Source organism: Pyxicephalus adspersus, chromosome 1, assembly GCF_032062135.1.
Source record: "Pyxicephalus adspersus chromosome 1, UCB_Pads_2.0, whole genome shotgun sequence".
NCBI lineage: Eukaryota > Metazoa > Chordata > Amphibia > Anura > Pyxicephalidae > Pyxicephalus > Pyxicephalus adspersus.
In genome coordinates, this window is record NC_092858.1 from 83456552 (window position 1) to 83482612 (window position 26061).

The 26061-nt window shown below is 39.8% G+C and overlaps 2 protein-coding genes across 2 annotated transcripts in view; one reads left to right on the forward strand and one right to left on the reverse strand.

The window, feature by feature from the left end:
- GLOD4 (glyoxalase domain containing 4) overlaps positions 1 to 14221 on the reverse strand; it is a gene marked incomplete in the record, with an annotated part of 17923 nt that extends 3702 nt beyond the window's left edge. The window contains 6 exon segments of the mRNA XM_072416335.1: positions 5710 to 5796; positions 8056 to 8192; positions 9092 to 9236; positions 9591 to 9711; positions 12135 to 12184; positions 14072 to 14221. Coding sequence (XP_072272436.1) covers positions 5710 to 5796; positions 8056 to 8192; positions 9092 to 9236; positions 9591 to 9711; positions 12135 to 12184; positions 14072 to 14161 — 630 coding nt within the window.
- A 232-nt stretch (positions 14222 to 14453) lies between these two features.
- Positions 14454 to 21493, forward strand: MRM3 (mitochondrial rRNA methyltransferase 3). The gene is made up of 4 exons (XM_072416323.1): positions 14454 to 14958; positions 15888 to 16132; positions 16647 to 16814; positions 17826 to 21493. The coding sequence occupies exons 1-4, from the start codon at positions 14486 to 14488 to the stop codon at positions 18350 to 18352; spliced, it is 1413 nt and encodes a 470-aa protein (XP_072272424.1). The 5' UTR covers positions 14454 to 14485; the 3' UTR covers positions 18353 to 21493.
- Positions 21494 to 26061: the final 4568 nt, after the last annotated feature.

Consider the following 26061-nt stretch of genomic DNA (forward strand, 5'->3'; position numbering starts at 1 on the left):
GTTAGCTCCAACCTTTGTTGGCAGTCTTCCTGAAATGCATAAATGAGTAGCAAATTTTAAAAAATTACCTAAGGCGCCCTGGGTTCTCTTTAGTGGTGACCACATCTAAAGGCCTACTAAATGAATCTGATGTAAAGTATAGCTGCAATACTCTAATTTAGTGACCTTCAAGTATAAAGCATTACAGGTTTCTTTTACCATAGCATTCAGACAACATTAGCATGCAGACTTTGTAACATTAAGCCGTAGCAGTCCCTTATTAATATTATTTCATTGTTTACCTTTCTTAACCACTCATCCAGAATGAAGAATCAGAAAAGGGTATGACCTTGGGTACATAAAGCGATGAGAACCACAATTATTTTTAGCTTGTGAAAATCCATGAAGAAACCTGCCCTCTTGACAGGTTATCACCTCTCTTTTATGAGATTTTGCTGTCTCTGAGATAGAATGTGGAGGGAAATCTCCCCCAATAACTCTTTGATTGTAAGCCCTTCTGAGCAGGGTCCTCGCTTCTTGTTTCATTGTTTGTATCTGTCTGTCATTTGCAACCCCTGTTTATTGTACTGTGTAATATGTTGGTGCTATATCAATACAGTTTATTATTATAAATAATAATAAAGACACAGCAATAAAAAAAGTTTTAGGTATTCTCTACCTAAAAATCCTAATGGAAGTGCTGTAATCAGAGTTCACCTGTAGGTGGTGCTGTAGGTGAAATGTATAACTGTACTCCTTTGTACCTTAAATAATGGAAAGCTATGGGACATGGCATTTTTTTTCTGTCTGTATGTGGAGAGTTGCTTCCCACCTTCCAAATCCTTTTATTAAAAAATCCCTTTACATTTTTATTTATTTTTGAAACTTTTTTACCTGCCCTGCAGATGCAGTAGGAAGTAATGGGAACTCCCTGTAAACAGAAATTACTGGAACAGGTGTTCCCATTGGATGATTTCCCTTCACCTCTTGTTCTGGTGACAACTGCAGGCAAAATTTTTGTTCCCCTTTCTTTCTTAGTGACAATGGTTGATGGGACGAATTGGGGTCTCATCTAATCACACTAGCTAATAATGTCCTAACTGGAGCTGTTTTTTTTCTTTACAAGCATTACTGCTTCCCCACATGAAAGTTATTACAGAAAGGTAGGAAACAGTTCACATTTTTTATTCTCGTACATGAAATAGATCCTTTTGAACTTCTTAGTGAAGCAGAACTTTATGAGATTACTCAGTAATAAACAAAACTTAGGTTTCAGTATTTCTCCTACCTAAATCCAGATACTTCTGCTGTGGTTTATTCTGCGGTAATGAGCTCTTATCAGTTTCAATTGATGAAAATAAAGACTCAAAAGCCAAAGTCATTAGAAGTGGAAAGATGGAAACAATTTACCGGAGAGCTAGTACAAAGAATGCCGTCCCTAGGCTTATTTGTATAATACGACTCATATTCAGCATCTGGCTATAAAATGTTTACTAAGTGAATAAAGAGGAAGAATCATTTTGCTTTCCTTATGATGAGAGACATGGAGACTTTGTTATATAATCCAATAAAAAGCAATATTTCCTGGCCTGGAAAAAAGCACTAAATTGATTTGAGGGAAGAATAAATGGCAAAGATCCAGAGTATGCACAGGGTTTGGAGACTGGTCCTGGGAAATCTGAGATTTCATCTATCGAAACCTGTACTGAGGAAAATACAGACTCGCAGCTCCTTATCCAAATACTTGTTCCAGGCTGCAATAGTAACGCCACTGGATCAACATGCAAGCTATAGATAATCAGCTTTTTCAGACAATATCAAACGTGAGAATTGAAAGTTTAGAATATTATTATGAAGGATGATGGCAAATGTTAAAACTCTAATGTAATTGCTGTTTAAATTAATTGTTTAATGTATTTTTAATTACATATTGTGCATTGTTTTATTTTATTTTTTTTTAGGAGTGGATATCCTAATTTCGAAATCGACCCAGCATATGCAACCACAGACAGACATCTTACAATTATTTTTACAAAAGCAGATGCTTTAGTGCTATTGTTGGATTCTGTTATCAGATTCCAGGCTGCTGATCATGATTTGATAGAATTGAAACATTCTGTGCTCAAACCCAAACATTATATATATAATACAGAAGGTGCTTTGAGGGGGATAACACCATTTCACAAGTACTATTCTCAATAAAAGGTTCTCATCAGGCTCGATCAGCACAGAGGGATTCAAATTATCAGCAACCACCCAAAAACAGCCAGGTGGTTACTGAAAAGTGCTGGGTAGTGCGTCCGGCTAAAAGGGGTTTAATATATAAACTGTTTTAGGTTTCCAGCTTTTGTTTTTATTCATGTAGTTAAGCCTTGTTTTTGTTTTAAAACTACCAAAGAATGTGGTTCATTTTTTTAAACCAATAAAGTTCCAGTTCCTGATTTTTATGAATGATATGCTACTACTTTATAGCCACTTGATAAAAACAATAAATAAAACCTTATCATTTGTATTTTTTGTCTTTTGTCTAAACTGGCCAATACAGTAGATCCTTAGCTTCCTAGCAGGAGTTCTGTGGTTAAATGATGTGTATGTCGCCTTCCTAATCAAAGGGGAAAATACATTAGTATATTAAATACAGAGGAGTCGGAGGTACCAGAAACTGAGAAGTCGGAGCCGAAGGATGTCATCTGACAAGCACTTAGACAAGGTTTTCTGCAACAAGAACTTTCTGTGAGTGCTGGCAGAGGAGAGCAGATTTCCACTTTTTCGTTTAATACATTTTTAGTAACAATTTAGGGGAATAGGAGTGAGGTAAAAAAAAGAAATTGCAACAAACAAATGACAATATGATTCCTAACAAATAAGAACAAAAAAGCTTAACCGGGATCATTATGCTGAGAGAAGTTAGCAGAGAGCCCTGGTGTACCAAAATGTAGGTTTACTGTATAATGCTTAGTTAACTTTAGCTATTTATTAAATGCCTAAAACATCTTGCAAAATGGATAACCACAAATTGTCAAGTTTTGTCTTTTTTCTCGGGAATAGAGGCAATATGCAACATTCAAGGGCGGTTAGCTACCTCCCCAACCATCTCCAAAGACTTGAACTGGAACCAATTTTCACTGCTATAAAGGTATTTTTAGGCATTTGCAGTTGGTTTTCACGGGTTTACTTTAGGCCTTTAAATGAGAGGTGCAGAAAAGTCTATTTATACATCCAATCATTTTCAGGGGAATTAAAAAAACTGCTTTTTGAGCCCATTATTAAAGGGAAGGAAGACGTTATTTCAAGCTTATAAAGGGTTAACTAGGAATAAGACTAAAAAAAATATTTAGTAAAGTTTCTTTAAATGATGTCATGTGCAGAATAAAGGTCACACCTAAAGAAATAGAGATTACAATAAAATAATAAATTATTTTACTCTATTTACTCAATAACAATCTATCACTGAGCCTAATTTTATACAAAAGCTGCAGCATTTTGATAATTCATATGCAGTACATCTGTAATACATAGCGATTCCTGGCTATCATTTTGAAAGCTGGTAATTTTTTTTAGCTGGCTGGGGGTAAACTGTAGTTAAAGCATACCTAAATTTGGAAACTTCACTTTACATAAAAGGGTAGACAACCCTGTTCTGTCAAGTAAAAATTCTGTTTGTTTTTTTTTAATAAAAAAGGGTGCAGCACCGCCCCCTAATTCTCAACCGCCTAGGCGATCGGGAATGGGAGCGCAAAGCATCCCAGGATATCTACATCAGGCATCCCGGGAGGCTCTTGGGTGCTCCTTCTACGCATGCCCAAGCATCTTGGGCATACGCAGAAAGAGCCTTTTCGCTCAAACAGAAAATTTTGCTGATCTCACACATGCGCAGTGGGATTGGCAAATTTTTTTTTCATCCTATGTCACCCGATCTCGAGCCTGGGTCGGGTGATGTAGGATGAAGAACCAGGAAGAAAAGCAGGAGATGTTGGTGCCCAGGGCGTCCGCTTGGGGACGCATGTCAGGATGACGCAGGACCCCATGCAGGACACCTCCGGAGCAACTGGACTGCACTGCAGGACTGGAGGTAAGTGTATTTTTTTTTTTTTTTTTGCCATTTTCAATTTAGTTCCTTTAAGTGGTCAAAAACTGGGCAGGGTAAAACCCCAAAAATGTAGTGCTCCCAGTTGACTGTGTCATAAGGGTCCAGTAACCCCTTTTATTTTGTTTAGTATTTTGTCCTACATCACATTTTCCCATTGTCTTTGATTATAATATCTAGTGTCCATTTCTTGTGACCTAGCTTCCTAGTGTCCCATGTTTTGTAGAGTACAATCACTCTACACTTATTTCACATTAGTGATAAAATTCCCTGGAAATTATCACTACTGAGGGGTTACTGGCAACTGCTAGGTGCCCCAGACTCTTTCAGGTGTTTGTTAATGGCTGCAAAAAGCCTATCAAAGCATTGATTTTTTAATCCACACTATTTCCTTTTTAAATGTAACCGTTTGGGGAAAAAAAGATGAACACTTGCATGCAGCTTGCATAGTGGTTACAAGTGCTTCCAATTTAGGTTTATATAGATGCCTGGGGCTGTAAAATGGCCTTGAATTATTCATGTAGCGTCAGCACAGAAATGTTGCTGCCTTCCACCACCAGAAGCAGTGACATTTGCTCCAATGTTAACTTTTGGAGGAATTGTTTTTTAACAGTTCAAGTGCCTAAAGCCTACTTGCAAAATGTGAACTAAACCTTAGGCTGTATTCAGACTAGTAGTGAGATTATAGTGTGGTTACTGCTTCACACCAGGGAGATGCTACATGCAGCTTCTCCCGTAGCAGAATGGGTGAGGAAGTGTGCCAGCCTCTGGGAGATGCACAGAATTGCTTGCTGCTTCTGCAGGTCTGAGCCCACCTTTTTACAGCACACTTACACCCTGGTGCACCAGGGCTGTCCTGTGGGCAACAAATAGGTGAGAGCTGCAACTTGTCAGTTCTGCTGGCAGAGGCTCTGGAGTGTAAAAACTACAAATTAGGCAAAAGATACAATGTATAAATCTTCTGATCCTCCAGCAGGGCTGACAGACTGACTGCCCAGCTGTGTGAAAAAGCCAGCCTGACTGGAAATGCAAATGCAAGACAATCTGCCCACCAAAACATGCCTAAGGAGAGCAGGTTGTAGGAAATGTATTCTAAATACAGAGGAACAGTACCCAGTCAGATTATATAGATATCCGACAGGTGGACCTGTAGAAGTGCCAGCCTCATGTATGAAACATAACAATTTTAGGAAGAGGAAAGATAAATAAACCTGAATGCAACCATTAGTCTAAGTTTAACCTAGGAAGAGCATTTGGAATATATTGAATGTTCAGAACTTGTGAGTAAGTGAACTTCACATTTCCTCTTGGAACTATTTGTTGTGTCTCAAGCTCCCCTGAGGAAGCCTTTATGGCGAAATGCGTCAGGTAATAGGAGGCTTTAAGGACTCCACCCATAAGGTTACATTCTAAAGATCCAGTTGTAACAACGTAGCAGGATCTTCATTTTGCTTTGTGCTATAATCAGAAATACATGTATAGTAACAGGAACCCCCCCCCCCCACCCACTAACTGCATGCTTTTAATGTAAACCTACAAGCACACCATACACAAACCCTCAATTACCTAATAAATTTAATGGTTATTTACCAAAAATAACAATATAAGTATATTTCATACTAATGTATAATATTACCACCAACCTCATCTTTTGGACAGGCAAATGCGATTCTGCCAAACGCTGTTCCATGGTCTACTGGTCCTCCAATGTCCCGCAACTCCAGCTTGCACTGTAAATCCAAATCAGTAGCATAAATATTCATCTCAGAGGCAAAAGAGATACAATTATCCTGTATAATGTACACTACTTGTAATGAGATATTTAAGATAAAATATATGTAATTTCTAGTGATCATACATTTTTAGGTATTTATCACATTTTACCTAAAGTATTTAACATCTATTAGTTTGTAGATTAACAACTGGAGGAAGATCTGTATATGACATATACCTGACCTTCCTGCTTAAAATTGTAGTGATTGAGCGAGCTGGGTCCCTTCCTCAGTTCTGCTCCCTACACAGGATATGTGCAGTGCAGTGATGACATTGCTGTTACTTTAAAATAGTAAAATATCTATTTTACAGTTCTCCCCAGCCCGTTTTTGGGGGGCGGGCCGCCCACCTGCTGTGATTATTCCGCCACATTTTCAGCAGCTGTGAATGGACACCGGAGAGGCTACTTGCTCGGTTCTCCCCTGATAGCTGATTAGAGCCGGGCAGAGTGAGGAGAGCACAGCACAGCTATGAGAAGATTACAGGCTGTCCCTTCCCCCTCTCATAGCTGTGCCGAGTGTTTTGAGAAAAAAAACAAAAAAAAACATTCTAACAAGCCAGGCATTAGAACGTTGGAACAAAGTATAGGGGACAGGTAGAACACTGACACAATAGCAGGGGTTACTGGATACCTATGGCAGAAATAACTAGGAGCTGCAAATTTGCCGTGTCTAGCCCCGCCCACTTTTCTTTACCACCCGGCTACAGTTTCCCCCCACCCGGCTGAAAAAACATTCAGGGGAGAACACTGCATTTTATAGCTATTGTGTAATATATTTAAATTAGATATTGTGTGTGTGTAAGGCAATTAGCTTTAACTGCTGGGAACAGAGACTACCCCAACAAGGAATGCACCATGATAAAGAGCACAATTACTGTGTAGCGCTGTAAAACAGGTATTGTAGTTTACATATATGTTGAGCAAATCTAGCTACAATACTTACTATACATTATTTCAAGGCGTTAGCCGTTTGCCCTGTGTGATTTGCAGTTTATTTGCTGTGTGCTGTTTTTGCATATTCCGTCTAGGTGTGCTCTCACTGTGTGTGGTCTTTCTGTGATTTTTTTTTCTGTCTAAAAGGTGCTAAATTTGTGCTCTTTCTGAATACTATCTAATTGTGTGTTCTCTGACTTTGTGTTTTAAGTGGGATGGACCACAGCAATCACTTTCTTGGTGTGAAATAATTACATAGTGTGTTTTGTCCCACACTATTATATGCAGACACAACATAGTGAGTTCACTGAGGTGAGGAATGACATGGCAGCAAGGTGTGAAAGAAAGAAACACAGAGACAAATGTAACATTGCTAAGGGGAGTTTGTGAAGGAGTGCCACAATGAGGATGAAAGCAGGGTGGGAGATGTTGAATCATGAGTCATGTGTGAAGTGTAATGGATCAGGCAGAGGGGGTAAAGCTAAATGGGAGCAAGAACACTCAAATGCTGCTGGCAAAAAAGGGAACTACTCTGCAGTTTTTATGTAAGTCAAACAAAAAATGTTGCTAATAGGAACCTGACCTATTTTACACTGACATTTGCAAATAAATAATTAAAAAAATATATTATTATTACTACATAGTATTTATATAGCGCCATCATTATACGCAGCGCTGTAAAAAGTCCATAGCCATGTCACTGGCTGACCCTCAAAGGGGCCCACAATCTAATGTCCCTACCTCAGCCACGTCTTTAATACAGTCTAAGGTCCATTTTGGGGGGTAGCCAATTAACCTAATGCATGTTTTTGGGGTGTGGGGGTACCAGGAGGAAACCCACACAAACACGTGGAGAACCCATGTTAGGGTTATACTTTCTTTAGAATAAAGCTAGAGTTAATTGTAATCATGTCTTATTATTGTAGTTCCTTCCTATAAATTGTGTTTCTTCCTATAAACATATTGTTTTACTGCCAGAGGTATAAAAACACAATTATAGAAATGTATCCAGTACTTTATCCAATCTGTTATGTGTTTACCATCTGTAATGTGTATACCAATAATATGAATGATGAAACAATTTATTTAACATATGGCATTAAAATTGCTGATTGATAAAGAAAACAAAGCATGTAATGAAACATGAAGGAGAAAAATTTAGGTTTACTTTGGCGCTTTAATCAACTAGTGTATGGACACCTCCTAAACTATGTCACTGGCACCCTGAAAAATAGAATTTAGATTTCCACCTAAATATTTTATGAGACTTAAAAACATTTACCTGGTTGTCCCCATAACCCAGCAACACACTCTTTTTGCTCTCATCCTCATGATAGATCTTCAGGCCCAGCAGATCATGCCAGTAAGCAGTAGATTTCTTTATGTCTGATACAGCAATAGTGACTTTCTGAACAGGATCTGCAGAACACATTTTAGGTTGCATAAACATTAATTCTACCTCAGACAGACTGGGCATTACATGTTGCTTTCTTTGAAATATATTTCAAAAAAACGCTTCTGTTTCTTTTGTTCTGCCATGGTGGCCGACTGTGTGTTCTATGTAGGTTAAAATGAGGTATCACTTGTAGAGCCGACTACTCCACTGTCCATTTTATGAGAACACAGCACAGTGAGGCCTGCTTAGTGGTTGCATTTTGATACATTTCAACAAAATACACAAAGCATTTTATTGGGGGAAAATCAGTATATCATAAAAACCTGATCTTCTGTATATTACTGAGGATGGGACTATGCCATTCCCATTGCTGCTGAATCTGTTCCCTGCTGGCATTTTGAAAGTTTCTCCTTTGCTTTAAACTCATACTCCCTTGTTTTCCCTTCCATGCCTCCTCTACGTTGGGGTTTAATTGTTAGCAAAATAAACTTGCCTATAACCTCTGTATTCCTTTTTTCCACACTGAAATATTGGTATCACAATTTACACTGAAATATTGGTATCACATTTGCAATGCTTGTGCAGTCAGTAGTTGATATCTCATATAGGTTTGGGAAAGCCTGCCCTGAATTTTAGATACACATTTGCTTGTGCCAACCCCTAACTATACTTAAGTACAGCTTAAGGGCCAGTGTTGATGAGCTTTATAGAGGATTTTCTGGCTATGCAAGTCTATGGGAATGCAGAAGGATCTGAAGGAGGACAAAACAAGTCAAGTGAACCCAAAAATTAGTTCTGATTTTAGAAGAAACTCAAACAGGTATCATAGGTACAATACATTTGCCCATCAATATAGAGATACATGGGTTTCTGAACATAAAACATGGATGCATTTGAAAGATTAGGTGGTTAAAATGTTTACCTGTGCTAGGTTGAGCTTTGTCTTCCAAATAAAACTTATATCCCCCCGGAGCTTCTGTCTCAAACATTTCAGGAGTCACTTCAGAGAGTGGCCAGTTTAGCTGTTTTGCATTGGCTACAGCCTGGCTAGACTGTAGAGTAAGTCCCTGTTGTAGCATACAATAGTAAAAAAAAAATGTCAAAATGTACACTTAGCAAAGAAAAAGCACACATGGTATAAGGAGACATTTCTCATATTTAATATGTATTTGGGTAACCTTAAATCTGATACACTACACTAGAAAGCCATTATCTTAGTTTACAGTTCTGCATTTGCTCAGCAGCTTCCTTGGGGGCTGTAATTACACAAACATGCCAAATTTTTCATGTTTCATGTTAAGGAGGATGCTGAAAACCAAAAGATTTCAATGATAACTAAAGAGGAAAAATATAAAATAAAATACACAATTACCCTTTCATGAAATCCAGCAATAAAGTGAATGAAACAACATATACTGTACCAGGAAGTCATTGCCAAGTTGATACTCTCCAATTCCATAGTTGTAAGTCAGTTCAACAACAAAGTGATTGTCTTCAGAACCATATCCGATCATGGTTTTGCTCCACTTGCCATCATACGGACTGAAAAATACATACATCGTATGTATCGTATAGATTAGATATGCACTGAAAACTTCTTTACATTATTATTATCTGCATGTAAAAGGTGCACATAAAATACCAATTGAAAACTACAACCTGCAAACATTATTAAGTTATTTTCCTCAGGGGGTTGAGTAGCTTGGTGAACTTGCTGACACCTTTGACCAGATAGGACATGTACTGGGTGCCGGCTAGTGCTCAATTATATAGTGATGATAGTAGAGGATATATTATGAGTAGTAGAGGATATAGTGGGGTTGAAATGGCAGTTTAGTCGATTTTAAATTCCCGCTATAATGGTAAAGAAAAGTTGTTTGGTTTTAGGTTGAAGATGTAAGTCAGGTATGTAGTAATGATTATGCAGAGTTTAGGAATAATCAGTATAGTGATGTAGGCTTAACCGAACAACAGTTGCAAAAGTAACGGTGTGATCTGTAACTCGTATGTAATGACGTGCAGTGAATTCTTCACATTGATCAGCAGATCTCTTGTTTGTAGGGCCAAATTATATTCCACTGGAGTTAAAAAGGGCACGTTGTGTAGGCTGCATGGGCGAATCGGTGGCAGCCGTCCAAAAGGTGTCAGGAATTTCACCAAGCTACTCAGTCCCTTGAGGAAGCCCCATGGGGCGAAACGCGTTGGGAAAAATTGAGATAACTATCAGAGAAATGTTGATGTGAGATTGTTACAATATTATATTGACTTGGTATTAATCACTTTATATTTTATGTATTTTGCACCACCACTAGCATAGAAGACCTATGTTAGTAATATGGTCACTATCAAAAATAAAACCATATAATGTTTCCTAAACCCTTACGCCTACTAAAAGCCTGTCTTTTCCCATACTCTCCTCCTTTCCTCCTTCTATATTTACAATCCAGGCTAGGCAAACAAATATTTTTTTACACACTGAAGACCCCTCCCTTTCCTCCCTTCCTTTCCCTCCCTAAGAAAACGGGACTCCTAAACAATAGATTACTGACCCAAAACAAATATGCAAATATGCAGATAGAGATGATTTTTCTGTCACTTTCTTGATCTGCATAGTTTTTGGTGGCTTTTCTAAAAAAAAACAAAAAAAAACTTAACACCCTAAAGCCAGTGGTTCAACACAACAGCCAGATAATAAACATTTTCAGAGATCAGCAATGGCTGTCGTTGTACTTCTCTCATGACAAAGCTGGGCACAAACACAATAACAAATATTGTAGAAGAACAATTCCTGGTTCATGATGACATTAGCTTCAGCCTTCAAAGGACATTTGAGTTTCCCCAATGAAGTTATTGGTATATAACACATGTTGGATTGTTCTTAACCTCACAGTCTGTTAGGATTGCAGTGCGATAAAATTAAAAGTGGATCTAAACTAAAATTTTTACTTTACAAAAAAGGGTGGATAGCTCTTTTACATAAAGTGACAATATTAGTCTTTTTTTTTTTTAACTGCAACACCGCAGCGATCAAGACAGAATGGGAGTGCAGAGCCTCACGGGATACCTGTCACACATCCCAGGAGGCTTTTGGCTGCACAGAAGGGGCATTTACCTACACTAAGGAGAAGGGAATGCTGATCTCATGCATGCCCAGTGAGATTGGCACTTTTTATTCCCCCTTTACAGCCGGCTACATCACCTGATCTCACACCTGTGCAGTGCGAGATTGGGTGACGTACCCAGAAGAAGGAAGCTGAAAATGTCTGTGCCCAGTGCTTTCCCTGCACCAGGAAAAAGGAGAATTCCAGGACGGCGCGGGACCCAATTGAGGACTTCTCCAGCACGATCGAAGGATCTGCGTAATAAAGCGAAGTGTAATTTTTTAAATTTTTTGCTTAGTTCAGCTTTAAGAGGTCAGTTTGGATATAAATGATTCATCTAAGAATTCTTCTTTATATGTATTTGCAATAGGTTATCACTTTTTGCACATTATCACAGGACATTGCCTTATACTAGAAAACAAGCCTGTGTAATAAATGCTTGGAACTGAAGTTCATTTTGGAACTTGCAATGTATGTAATATTTAAAGTGTAACCTTAAAACTGCGATAAATAATTCTGCAAACAGACAGGGCTTTAATGAGAAGGGACATACTATGTCTGTTCTGCAATAGGATCCTTACCTACTCATTTACTTTATTGGTTAATTACTTTATTGCTGTATATTAGAGGGGATTACTGAACGCATTGTTCATTCATAACACCTTGGCCAGAGAAGACAACCAAAGATCCCAAACCCAAAGGAGAATAAATGTGTCAAAGCCAGCATGGCAGCTCACAGATAGCACATCCTAGTTATTTGAGTATATAGTTCCACCTTTATACATAGATTGTTCATATGAAAATGTTTTTCTTTCTGTTTGGTCATCGTATCAGTATACGTGGGGGTCAAATAAAATTCCCTACCCATTGCAAGTAGCTTTGCAACCTTCTTCAAATTCTTCATGCCGCAGAACCTGAAAAGGACATTTGCTACATTTTAGTATTTTCCAGTCAACAGAATCAGAAATTACATAAAAATAAAAGTAAGGATAGTTTAAAGTCTAGCTCTGAAAAAGCCGAGTAAAGTTCTGCACCTGTCACCTCTCTCACTATTTTGTATATAACACCTCAGACAGGTTCATGTTATCATCAATATCACATCATTTTACTGTGACACCCATAATTATGTGTACAGTAAGGGGACACTAACATATTCATTGTGTTATTATCATGTGTGCAATACGAAATAAAGCTAGAATCAGCTTTCAGAAAGGGACATTTGCCCAGTATTCACATATTAAGCGCTACATTTTTTTAAGGTAGGCTTTAGTTTCTATTTTAAGGGTTCTATACCCTCAAACATTCCCTCGGGGGAATTAATTACTGCCATTGAAACACATGGCTCTGGAAGAGAAGAATGTCAAATTCCCTGTTTTATAAACAGACCACTACCACCAATTATTTTCCTAAATCTCCCCGATATATTCCTAACTGTTAATAACACTGTTGTATTAATAATTTCTTTAAAAAAACAAAGTTTTTTACAAACAAGTTGAGGATTATAATATGTATATGTGTACAAAAAATACCACATTAAACTGTTTACTGAAAAAAGGGGTATGATAAACAGTTGGGCAAACATTGGAAATATGACATTTGTAACTACCATCTTTTTATTCTGCATTCTCAGCTTTATGAAAAAAGGAAATGTTTTAGGAGTTATAAGTATTTGTATTATTTATAAATATTTTAGTATGGAAAGAGAGTGAGGAGCTCAGGAGATGGGGGGATATCCGACAGCTAAGAAGGAGATTTCCCCTCATTTCCTGTTCCACTCTTAGTTGTCCCCACTGGATTATCTTGTAATAGGCCAACACAAAATAAAAAAAACAACAATCTGTTCCTTCTGGTGTCTTGGAGAGAGAGAAACGGGAGGAATCCGGCATGGGACAGGAAATCTTTCCAAACTTTTTTATTCTGCTGAAGAAAACTAAATCCCCATTTCCCTGTGTGGGTGAGCTGTGTGCATTGTATGAGTATGATATAATGCTGTGATCAGTGACTAACAGAGAATGGAGGATTAGCTGAGCCATGGTTATCTGGGTGTGGTTGGCAGACCTGCCGGATCCACGGACGATGGACGACAGCCGATCGTAATGAAAGGGAAGGGGAGAGCGCGCAGCAGGGTGCCACTCCGTCGCTCTCTCCCCTCCCCTCTCCATAGAGCATGAATGGTGCTGTATGTACAGCATCGTTCATGCATCGTGCACTCCCTTGTTGTTGGAAAGGATCGTGAAAGATCCTTTCCAACGACAAAAATTGCAAGTGTGTACGCAGCTTTAGTTGTCCCCACTGGATTATCTTGTAATAGGCCAACACAAAATGAAAAAAACAACAATCTGTTCCTTCTGGTTTCCTGGAGAGAGGGAGACGGGAGGAATTCGGCATGGGACAGGAAATCTTTCCAAACTTTTTTATTCTGCTGAAGAAAACTAAATCCCCATTTCCCTGTGTGGGTGAGATGTGTGCATTGTATGAGTATGATATAATGCTGTGATCAGTGACTAACAGAGAATGGAGGATTAGCTGAGCCATGGTTATCTGGGTGTGGTTGGCAATCGTAGAAGCTTCCTTATTATACAATATAAAAAACAGATCAGCCCTGGCAACCCGAGCAACTACAACTCTCAGCATGCACCAGCAGCAGGGAGACAGGATGGGGAATACACAGGGGTTTGTCACTTTATATGATGACAGCTCTGCTTCCCTGGGGATTCCTAAACCTCCTCACAGAACACATTCTCCCTCTAGCACACTGGGTGAAGGTCCGGCCAGGACATGTGGCCTCGTCCTCCTCTCACCTTCATTCCCAGGACATCTCTGAAGAAGCGGGCGGTCTGGCCCCTGTCACCAATTTTCAGGACATAGTGCAGAGCTCTCCTACCCCCCATGCTTCCTGTCACAAACACAACCTGACACAGAGCTTGCGCCGTCTGATGACGACAGGACTTGTCACCATGGACACAAATCAGCTGACGCCGATCGATGTATCTGCAATGTTCTGTGTGATGGCTCAAGACTGCTTGCAGGTTGAGGTATCAGTGCTACTCAATTTACAGGAAATACATGTTAAACGTTTAAAGTTCAAGTGAAACCCTTTCATGGCGACATAGTATTCGACTAATTTATGCGTGAAATACGGTCTGCCAATCGCAATATGGCGGCAGCCATTGATTCGTTTGACGTCACTCAGTGCGACAGGTCAGTAGCGGTCCATGATGGCGGCGCTCATGAGGAGCGTGTTGCGCTGCAGCCGGCTGACTGCGGTTCAGGTGTCTGGGAGCATACAGGCGAGGCGGGATGTGCGGGCCCTTAGGAGGAGTCCGGTGAGGGTTATACCCCCCGGTAAAGAGCCAAAGACACATAAGGAGCAGCCAAAGGAGCGGGGACCCCTGACACACCAGAAGGACATGAGGCAGCCACGGGACATGGCACCCCTGTCACAGCAGATGAACATGGGGCAGCCACGGGAGAGGGCACCCCAATCACAGCAGAAGAACATGGGGCAGCTACAGAACAGACCGCCCATTACAAAGCAGAAAGACAAGAAGTCAAAAGATCATCGCCATCAGCCTGCCACAGAGACCAGGAGGCAGGAGGAGGACATGGTGGATGGGCAGGATGAGAAGATGGTGCAGCCAGTGGAGCTGAAATATGAGAAAATACGGCGTGGGGATAACAAACTTGGGTAATTTTAGACCACATATAATCCGATCAATCTCCGGTCATAGCTGCTTGTGTGATGAATGTCATTGCTGCAGCCATCATCTGATCCCCCTCAGGCCTGTGCAGAGTGATACGTAACCTTTCAACCCCATTCACACCTTTGTGTGCCCATTTAATTCAACTCCCCTGCCAGCACCCAGGGTTTTTGCCATATTGTATACAGGATATTTACCTGTCGGAGCACCCTAACCAAGGATGTCCCTTGTCACTCCACTGCTGCCACTAACATCTTAATGATCACATTGCATCTAAATTTATACTACAACATCCCGTATACCTTTTTTCTTCTCTACATTTCAATGTTTTATTCTTGTTGATGTTTTCTTTATACTGTACAGGTAGTTCCCGGGTTACATATAAGCAATAGGGACTGTAGGTTTGTACTTAAGTTTGTATGTAAGTTGGAACAGGTACATTATTCTAATAAATACAATTAGGACAGATGTTTGTCCCAACATATTATTAGGCAGCGTGGTGTCAGTTACTGTATACAATCCTCACTGTGATTTTATCACAAACTAAGCAAAAAAAAAAAAAACTTTATGGAGCCTAGACATTCATTAACTTCTGGAGCAAGCTATTTAATGACCAAGACAACTGCAGAGTTTGTCTTGGTCATTAAATAGTTACAAGAGGGTGCAGAAGGAGCTCGCCCACCTAAGATCACCCACAACCTCAGCAGTGTTTAAAAAGATTTCTTCTGCAAGTCATGCAAACCGCCCCCCTCCCCCCATCCAGCCTCCCTCCTGCACACAGTGAGCAGGGAAGCCCTGTTTGTATCTAGTAGGAGTCCGTATGTCGGATGTCCTTAACCCGGGGACTACCTGTACTGCTTTATTAAGCATATCATGTTTATCTGATTTGGATTTTTTTTTCTTGCTCAACATATAGCAAAGTTGTTTCAATTGCAAAATCCAAATCGTTTCGGGATCGCCATGGACAGGTGTTACTGGAAGGTCAGAGGCTGCTGCTGGATGCTTTGGAGGCTGGAGCTGTTCTACATACACTGTTCTTTTCCAGAGTCGATCAGTTAAAAGCATTGCCTTCTGATAAACTTCTAAAAGCAAACATTGTTAAAGTGAAATTTGAAGACATTAGTTTGTGGTCTGATGTGGTTACCCCCCAAGGACTCATGGGTAAGTGAGTATGGAAGTTTGTTCATTTTTCCCATGTTTTATGCATTCACTTGGAAAGGTCACACATACTTTGATGGACTTCGTGAGATGTCTTTTTTTCCCAGCCTAGAGTAACTCTGAACGTAGTAAAATTATTGTGTGCCAAAGTTTCCCTCTCCCAAAATGTAGTCATACTGATACATATAAATATAATTATTAAACAGGATTTATATAGCACCAACATATTACGCAGCACTGTACAATAAATAGGGGTTGCAAATGACAAATACAAACTGTAACACAGGAGGAGGAGAGGACCCTGCCCCAAAGAGTTTACAATCTAAGACGTGATACATAGATGGTAAGTCATAGCTAAACTGCATAAAACATGTTTTCTTAAGTGCAGGAAAGGTGTGGAACCGCTGTCAGTTTTATTTTTCCATCTGTGTGATAGAATGTTTAAACAAACATTTTATATCTTCCTCATGCATAAAACTGTTGTCTCATCTTGTATATGGGATTCTGTTATCTTTAGGAATATTTAGAAAACCTGACCATGTGAAGATGAAATATCCAGAAACACAAGTAAAGAACACGCTACCACTGTCTCTGATATGTGACAATATTCGTGATCCTGGAAACCTGGGTACCATCCTGAGATCGGCAGCAGGAGCTGGCTGTAACAAAATTTTGCTTACAAAAGGTAATGCAAATGATATGACCTTGAACTATATAATTCACATCAATTCTTGTGCGGTACAGGATTGTACTAGCCGTTTCCATGTGCTGATCCGCACACATTTATTTTATTGTATACCAGTCTTGTGGGAAACGAACTGACATGTTTTGGATTAAATACGCACTCATTCTGAAATATTGTATTACATTTCTCTTGTGTTTTGAGCTTTAGGTCTTACAAAATATTCCAGAAGTATTTTTGTTTGGCAGCAATGCATGATTTTAGTAAAAGGGTAAATGACTGTAACAATGTACCACAAGAGTATTGCTTCCTATAATTTAAAGGAGTCTGAACTTTAATTTCTGCATTTGGGAAATAGCCTTATGCTTTAATTGGTTTTAAAGGAAATTATAGTATGAGATCAATATAAAAAGGTTTTTCTTTAACCTGTAGATTTAGTTAAAAGAACCATATTAGGCACAGAATTGTCCCTCTTTGCTCCTGCTATAGGAATAGGTTCACTGTGAAGCTCATTAGGTTCTGTATTCAAAAAGAGATTGTGTTTTGCAAATTCTAGGGCCGAAAGAACAGCAAGTAATCAGATTTTGGTATGGTCATAATGATGACATATACATTGCAGATTAGTTCCCCAGTCGGTGATAAATCAGCTCCACTACATCCTTCAAAATGCCACGTTAAAGCTGTGCTCCTCTTTCTGTATCCAATTCGGATTGAGGTCGTTGCAGAACCAGATGATGATAATATTCTGTGTAGTGTTTGTATGTCCCATCCTCTTGTATGTTCCATAAATTAAGAAGATACAAGAAAGTTTTATTGAGAAAATGAATTGCAGAGCAGGAAATCTGACACAACTAGCTGCAGCCTTGTTCTGAGTGAGTACCTCAAAGTATTGAACACAGAAGCAGCCAGCCACCTTTCCGTTTCTCATTTTCTTTTACAAACATCCAGTTTGAAGTAAAGAATGTTTATACTGGTAAATGCGTATAATTAAATCAGTGACATTTTATCTTGCAGGTTGCGTTGATGCATGGGAACCTAAAGTAATTAGGGCAGCCATGGGAGCTCACTTTCGCTTACCAATAATCACCAGCTTAGACTGGGACACCATTAGTGACTCTCTCTCTAAGGACACCAAAGTATTTGTTGCTGATAACTCCTGCCAGAATGTTCCTGACCACACCAAGTTTACACCGGGGAAAGCCATTGACTATGGTTGGATCTCAAATGACCCTAGAAAAGTTAGTTACCTTGAAGGAGAGGATTATTACTCCTCCAGTGATGAGGAGGATGAAGTACTTCCGGATTTCCCTAACATTCCCATACAGCACTATTACCAACAGTGGGCTACAGGCCCGAGTGCACTTGTGATTGGAGGGGAGACCCATGGGCTGAGTATAGAGTCACTGCTTCTGGCTGAAAATTCAGGAGGAAGGAGGCTGAATATTCCAGCTGTACCTGGTATAGAAAGCTTAAACTCTGCTATGGCTGCTAGTATCCTTTTGTTTGAAGGAAGAAGACAACTACAGATAATATCATCCTAGCTTGCTACATCATAAAGCAGAGTATGAAAATGGACTTGTACATTGATCACTTATTTCTTTTATATTAAGGTGACTGCTCTATTTTGCATTCCTGCAATTTAAACACACCCTACTGTGTTTTGGTAGTAAGGGTGCCAAGAACCATGTAATGCATCCATACAACTGCTATGTTTCACATTAAAAGCCAAATCCATTACCTAGTGTGCTTTTGTAAAAATTGGCATATCCATGCACAGAGAAAAAAAAATGTTTTATTTCAGTTTTTTGCACTGGTATTTATTCATGAGTTAAAGTTCCCAAAATTTATACTTTATAATGTGTATTTTGCTAAAAGCATAAGGTGAGGCTTTGCTTCTACCTGGAGATTTTTCTATTTGTTTGTGTCAAGACAAGTCTGTCAGCACTACCTGTTAAGACTGTAATCAAAATACATCTTCCAGGAGTCACTTCTCCTTGTTAGTGGAAGGCAATTCCAGTATTAGTCTTCATATAATTTAGTAACTCTGCTTTTAGTGTTGTCTGTGTTATCCAGTGCATATGTTATTGGTCCCTTATGGAGGTGGATAGCAATAGCTTCCAAAATATTTTACAGAATTCACTTACATTGTATGTAAACACTAATAATGAAGTTATATTAGTTCCCCTCTGGTCTGTTTCTCTACCACTAAAACCATTTTATGTATTAAAAAAAAGAAAGAAAAAATTGTTACACTAGAAATCATATACACTGATAACTTTTTGTATCCTCTGGCTACATTTTATCAGTTATTTTTGTGGACTATAAGACATGTGGACACCCCTCCTGTTATGGAGAAATAGGGGAAGTGTTTTGTATTCCTGTTCTAGGGTTCTGCTTATCTAGAGTTGTTGGCACACCAGGGTAGGAAGTTTGTTATTGGTAGAATCACCAAATACAATTTTAGGATAAGATATTTTAGTTGTGTTTAGAGGTTTTAAACCCCAATGTGGAACTTTTTGTAGTGAAATATCAGGGCATATTTTTGTTTACAATGCAGCCAGTAGCGGTAAAATTAAAGCAGCTGCAACAAATGTTTAAGACCACATCACATGTATATTTCGTAAGGTTTGAGATTTATATCATATAAATTACATATGCCTTTCCCTTCCTATTCTTTTACTGGGCATGTAGATAGCCAGCCTGTTTTTGGTGGGCCGGCTGCCCTGCCCCCTCCGCCTGGCACTTATCAGAAGCTCTAATCCTCTGAACAGATAATGGAGAGCCTGCTCCTTTCTCAGCAGTTATCTGTTCAGAGGATTACAGCTGCCAAGAGCTGCACAGCTAGAATGAGATGGGACACAGCCTGTTCCTCCCCTATTCTATAGCTATGCTGAGTCTTCTGGGAAAAAAAACCTTGTGTGATGACCTCATCAGAGCAGTCTGTGTGTAACAGCATGTCATTCTGCATCCTTACATTTCTCTGTGTATAAACCTTCATATCTTCTAAACGGTATGTCATAATGACTTGAACATTTCAAGGTGCACGGAAAACCCTCATAGCTAATAGTAACCACAATTGCCCCCAGATGATAAGAATTTAAAGATATAGGAATCACACTTGTAAAAACTTGAGTAAATATAATCATAGTTCTCCCCAGAAAGTTTTGGCCAGCTGCTCCGCCCAACTGCCATGTCTCCCCCGCCTACCTCCCATCCGCAGCTCTTATGTTCTGAACCAATCTCAGCGAGGCTGCTCAGTGCTCAGCTGTCATCCAGAGGATTGCTGCTGCCGGTAAGAGGTGGGCGGGGGAGCTCAGCACACAGCTCAGCCTTGATGGGAGTGGCAAACAGGCAGCCCCGCCCCCATATCTGATCGCACAAGCTGGGATTTCTATTAAAAGAAAGCTTCTAGAATGTTTCTGCCCGAGTGGGCGTGTACAATGACGTCATCAGCCGCAACTCTGATAGAAATCACTGCGTACAAACCTTCATATCTCCTAAACCAGGGGTGTCAAACTCTAATACACTTAGGGCCGAAATTAAAAACATAGACCAAGTCAGAGGCCAAACTTGAAATTCATTGAAAAAATTGAGGGCATTTTTCCTTCTCGTTAGATATAAAACATTTTTATATGAAAACAAAGAGGTTTTGCTTAACATTCAATCTGGAACAAGCCTTTTTTTTTAATTTTTAAAGGAAAAAATCTTATGCCTCTGTGGGAGTGCGCAACATGGGTGGCTTGACATTAGCACTGATATTCAAACTGGTTGTTGGTGGAACATGATGGGGGTTGACTCTGAAAAGCCTCTGGGAATGAAACTAAAGCTGCGTACACACGGCAAATTTTTCTCGCCCGATAATCGGTATCGGCCAATTATCGGGCGAAAATCTGCCGTGTGTACAGTCGGTCGTCGTCCATCGTCTGGCGACCGTCCTGGCGGATCCATGGACGATGGACGACGACCGATCCTAATGAAAGGGAAGGGGAGAGCGCGCAGCAGGGTGCCGCTCCGTCGCTCTCCCCCTCCCCTCTCCATAGAGCATGAACGGTGCTGTATGTACAGCACTGGTTCATGCATCGTGCAGTCTTTTCTCGTTGGAAAGGATCGTGAAAGATCCTTTCCAACGAGAAAAATTGCAGGTGTGTACGCAGCTTTACAGAATGATTACAGTGGGAGGTTGATACCAAGCAATCACAAAAGAGAGATAAAATCTCTGTGAGCAGGAATATCCTGCCAGGTGTGTAAACATCACTGTTATCAGATGACATCAAAGAAGCCAGGACCAACTGGTCAGATGAGTCAAAGGACTTGCCCTTAATACAACAGCACCACCTACTGGAGAATATCAGCGGACACCTGGGAGCAGGGTGTTTCCGGAGTTGGGAGGACACCTGAGTAAGGGGTGGATGCATGGGTGTGGCTGGATGTGGCCAGGGGTCCTGGAGATATATAAGAAGGGACAACAGCCACAAATCTCTTATATGCTTATATACATCCTATGCCTCTTAGATCTCTTTTTCTCTTACTCTCATTTTCTCTCAAAGGTGCAGGGTACAGAGGACGGACTCTGCGTAATGTATCATTTTACTTTGTCTATGTGATTATTATTTAGCTTAACTGGAATAATTGTTGATTACATGTTAATTCTGTTCTTTGTTAATAAATATCTTGTTATTTAAGATCTATGTGATTATTAAAATAATAGAGACATAGTGAACATACTGTCTTCCAAGAAAAGGGATAAGGGAAACAGGAATTTTTCTTATAGCCTCTTTCTCTATTTGTAGCCTTCTGAGCTATATTTCAATGGTAACCTTTTTGCACAGGCTAACAATTTTCTTCTATGAAAAACTGCATATTACTGCATGCTCTTCTCATGTCTTTTTGTTTCTTCTTATTGAGATTGCATTCTCTGGCACAGTAAAATAATTAATATAGCAATAACTCTATGATAATTCCTGATAATAATCCCAGTAATTCCTGATTTTGAGTTTCCCTGTCAGTATAAACTCCGCGGGGTCCACGGCTGCTGTTCAATAGACACCAGTGATGCCGCTACTACAATTCCTGGCATCACTTGTGTCCAATAAATTCAGGGCCACACATAGGCAGAGAGGCGGCTGGTATATAGAACAGCAGCTTAATATGAATTGCAGCTCACCCGCCGTTACTATGGATTGCAGTAGTGGCGGGCCAGCTGCAATTTATATTAAGAATTCTTTTTGGGGCCAAAAACAGGATGTGCCCAGCCAGATTTGGCTTGCGGGCCACAGTTGGACACCCCTGTCCTAAACCGTATGTTGTAATGACTTGAAAGTTTCAGGGTACACAGGGGACTTTCATAGCCACTAGTACCCAAAATAGAAAGACCCCTAGCTTTAGGGAATTGCAAGATATAGGGGTGCCAAATTTAAAAACGTATGAAAATACAACATGGGTTGCTGTTTCAAAAGAAAGTGTGTCTAGGAGTCCTAAATTGAAAATGCAAATTAGGGACCCCCAAGGGCAACTTACATAGCAAGGAGCATTGGGGTGGGGCCCCTAAATGTGTAGTCATAAATCTATAACTGTCTTACTACAATACCCTTTTTGCTTCTCTTCTTTGAACCTTAATTTCTCTAGAGCAACAGGGTAATGAAAACGAAAATATAGGTGCAAGTGGGGGACACCTTTGGCTAATTCCCCTTATATTTTCATTACTATAGCATCATTAAAACATAAAAAAAACTCTGCCCATCAAAATGCGCTGCCCTGTTGCACATTACTGCCCACTTCTAACACTTGAAATCCAATTTCCCAGGAATTGGGGGTGTAAGAAACCAAAAATGTGTGTGGAAAATCTGTGGCTACCATCCTCCACAATTTCATCACTAATGCATCATTAGAACATAAAATCTGCCCACTAAATCGAAAAGGGATTCATGTACTGGAAGGGTACAGTCATGTGTACAGTCAGGTGCATTTTGATGGACAGACTTTATGTTGTAATAATGCCGTGATGATGAAGCTTTGGGGGTGTTAGCCACAAGTATCTTCCAATTGCACCTTTATTTTTGTTTCCCTGCACCTCTCCCTTCTAGAGAAATTTGGGTACATAAAAATTTAGGGGCTACACCCCAATGCTTCTTACTATGTAAGTGGTCCTGGGAGTCCACAATTTGCATTTTCAAATATGAACTGTTAGAAGAACTCTCTTTTGAAACAGCAACCCTAAAGTTTATTTTTTAACAAGTTTTAAACTTGTGACCCCTATTTTATGAAAGAAATTGGTTACTTGTAGCTATGAGAGTACCGTGTACCCTAAAAATTTCAAGTCATTACGACCAACGATTTAGGAGATCTAAAGGTTTGAACACAGCCGGTTCTTAGGCTGGAGAATATGACAAGCAGCTTTTACACAATCACACTGCGTTGACGATGACATTACACACTGTGGATATACTTCACAGACAGTTTTATTTATTATAGAATATGGGCAGTGATGAGAGGAGGGCACTGGCTGTCCTGCCCTAATCTGCTATCACAAGCATGATGCTAATAAAGCACCACCACATTTTTAACATTATATAAAAGAGTGCCTTTCCCTTTTATAAAATGGAAAAATTTGTTTTTACACTTTTTTTTGGTCTTTACTGCCATGGTGGTAAAAACTGAAGAGGAAATCCGCAGCCTCCTGGGATAATTGTGTCACATATACCAAGAGGCTGTGGGCTGCTCCTTCTGTGCATGCATCTTCAGAGGATTTCTTATAATGTAAAAAAAAACTGTTCATTCTCATGCATGCACAGTGCAAGGCAGCACTGGATGTTACAGTGAGCATGGAACACATCTGCAGTTAGGGTGAATTCACACTGGCAGTAAGGTTGCATTTGCTGCATTTCCCTTCCTCACGCCTGGAACCACTGCTGCATAATATACTGCCAGCTCTGAAAAAGCCCAGCACTTACCGCCTGTTAGCAATCCTGTGTGCCTAGCACTTACCATTAGTCACTCGGGAACAGTAAATGGCCCAATTTTTACTGCTAATGTGAACTAAGCCTAACTTGTTACACCACATTGATCACACTATTACACTACTACAAGGGATTACACTCTTAAAACTTAGAACACTAGGCAGTTGGGTCACATTACACAGCACTGGGCAGTTGGGGCATAATACACAGGATGGAAAAATTGGACATACTAACAGGGCAAGCATTAGAAAGTTAGAACAAAGTATAGGGGATAGGTAGAACACTGACACAATTAGAGGTTACTGGATAGCTATGGCATAAACTACTGGGAACACAAAATTTGCTGTCCTGCCCCCACCCCCTTTTAGACCACCACCCAGTTGAAAAAAAATTCTGTGGGGAAAACACTGATAACATTGAGGTTTCTGTTTCAAAAGCAAAAGATGCTTAGGAGTCCATAATTGAAAATGCAAATTGAGAACCTCTGGGGCCACTTAGATAGCAAGGAGCATTGATACCTACCTGTCAAAAATCTATAACTCATACTATATTACCCTGTCTGCTTCTCTTCTTTGTATCCCAATTGCCCTAAACTGGTGGGCTGTACGAAACTGAAAATGTGGTTGCAGTGAGTACACCTTCGGCTACCCCGCCCTGCTGACATCTGTGGGGTGGGGGGGTTATACAAGTGTTTCCCACTTATATTTTTGTTGCTCATAGAATATAGGCAGTGATGTTTTTTATTTTTTTTTTTTCCTTTTAATTTTTTGGGGAGGACCCCTCCCCTTATGTCTTTACTGCCATGGTGGTAAAGACTGCAGGGTAAATCTGCAGCCTCCTGGGATATTTGTGTCACATATTCCAGGTGGTTGTGGGCTGCTCCTTTTGTGCATGCCTGACATTGGGAACGGTGAGCATCGGAAAGAAGAGGGAATTTGATCAAGCGTGGGACTCACTGGGCTCAGTTCATGGACAGTCAAAAGTTTTGCGTTATCTAGATATAGCACTAGGTGGTGATATCTGAAGTCAGGCTGAATTCACATTGGCAGTAAGTTTGCTGCATTTACCCCTCACTTTTCTCCTGCCAGGAACCACTGCTGCTTGAAAAATCCCAGGACTTACCGCCAGTTACAAAACCCAGGTGCCCAGCAGTTACCACCGGTTACCAATCCCTAGCAGTTGCCAAGTAGTCACTCAGGAGCTTTTTACGGCTAATGTGAACTAAGCCTAACTTGTTACACTACATTGATCACAATATTACACTACCACAAGGGATTAAACAATAAAACATTGAACTCTAGGCAGTTGGAATAAAATACACAGCACTGAACAGTTTGGGCATAATACCAGGTATTAGAAAGTTGAAACTAAGTATAGGGGATAAATAACTGGGAGCACTAAATTTGCTTGCCTCACCCACTTTTAACCACCAAGGTACAGCTTCCCCCCGCCTGAAAACATTTTCTGGGGAGAACACTGATGTAATGCATATAATGTAAAGTCCAATAAAGTAATACGGGTGAATGATAAACCACATGAGGAAGCTATACAATAAAAATCAATAATGGAATGTGAAAAAAGGTCTGGATGGTTTACATAAGTTTTAACAGTACAGGGAACATAGCTACTCTGTGAGGTGACATGGTCTATAGTGATCTGGGGTGTTGGGTTTTTCAACTTCCATTGCATCAAAGTACCTATTTGAGGTTCATTGTAAGGCATCAACCTTCCTTTTCTTCTTCTTGCGGGGAATCTGAAAGTGGTGGTTCATTCATCTCCAGCACATGCAAGGGAAGCCGGGATTGCTTGGTTTCTATGGCAACCAAGGCTGCTGACGCGCATGTTCAGCTTTTTGCATTTTACCGGCACAATTAGACAGGTAAATCATAATATTGCAGAAGGGACATTGCCTGTCCCTTACTACAATAACCACCTGCCTGATTTTTAATTTAGTAAAGTGGGACTTTAGTTCCACTTTATTACTTACAAAAGTATGCCTCCATGTATCTGCTTCTAAGTCTAAAACCACAGCTTTTAAATATCCCACACAAAGGACACTTTTTATCTTCTTGACTCTGAATTTTAGGATAGATTAGAATATAGAGGTGAAAATGCCAGTTCTTGGCCTCTCAAGTAAAAAAAGAAAATTAGTCCAAGTGACGTTAAGAAATTAAGTACTGTTTGTTTTCATTTGTAAAATCGGATGAAAATATAGGAGATACATCCCTACAGAAAACAAATGCCCTTTGTACATTCTGTAATAATTGATGGTTACAGCACATGTTCTTTCTATA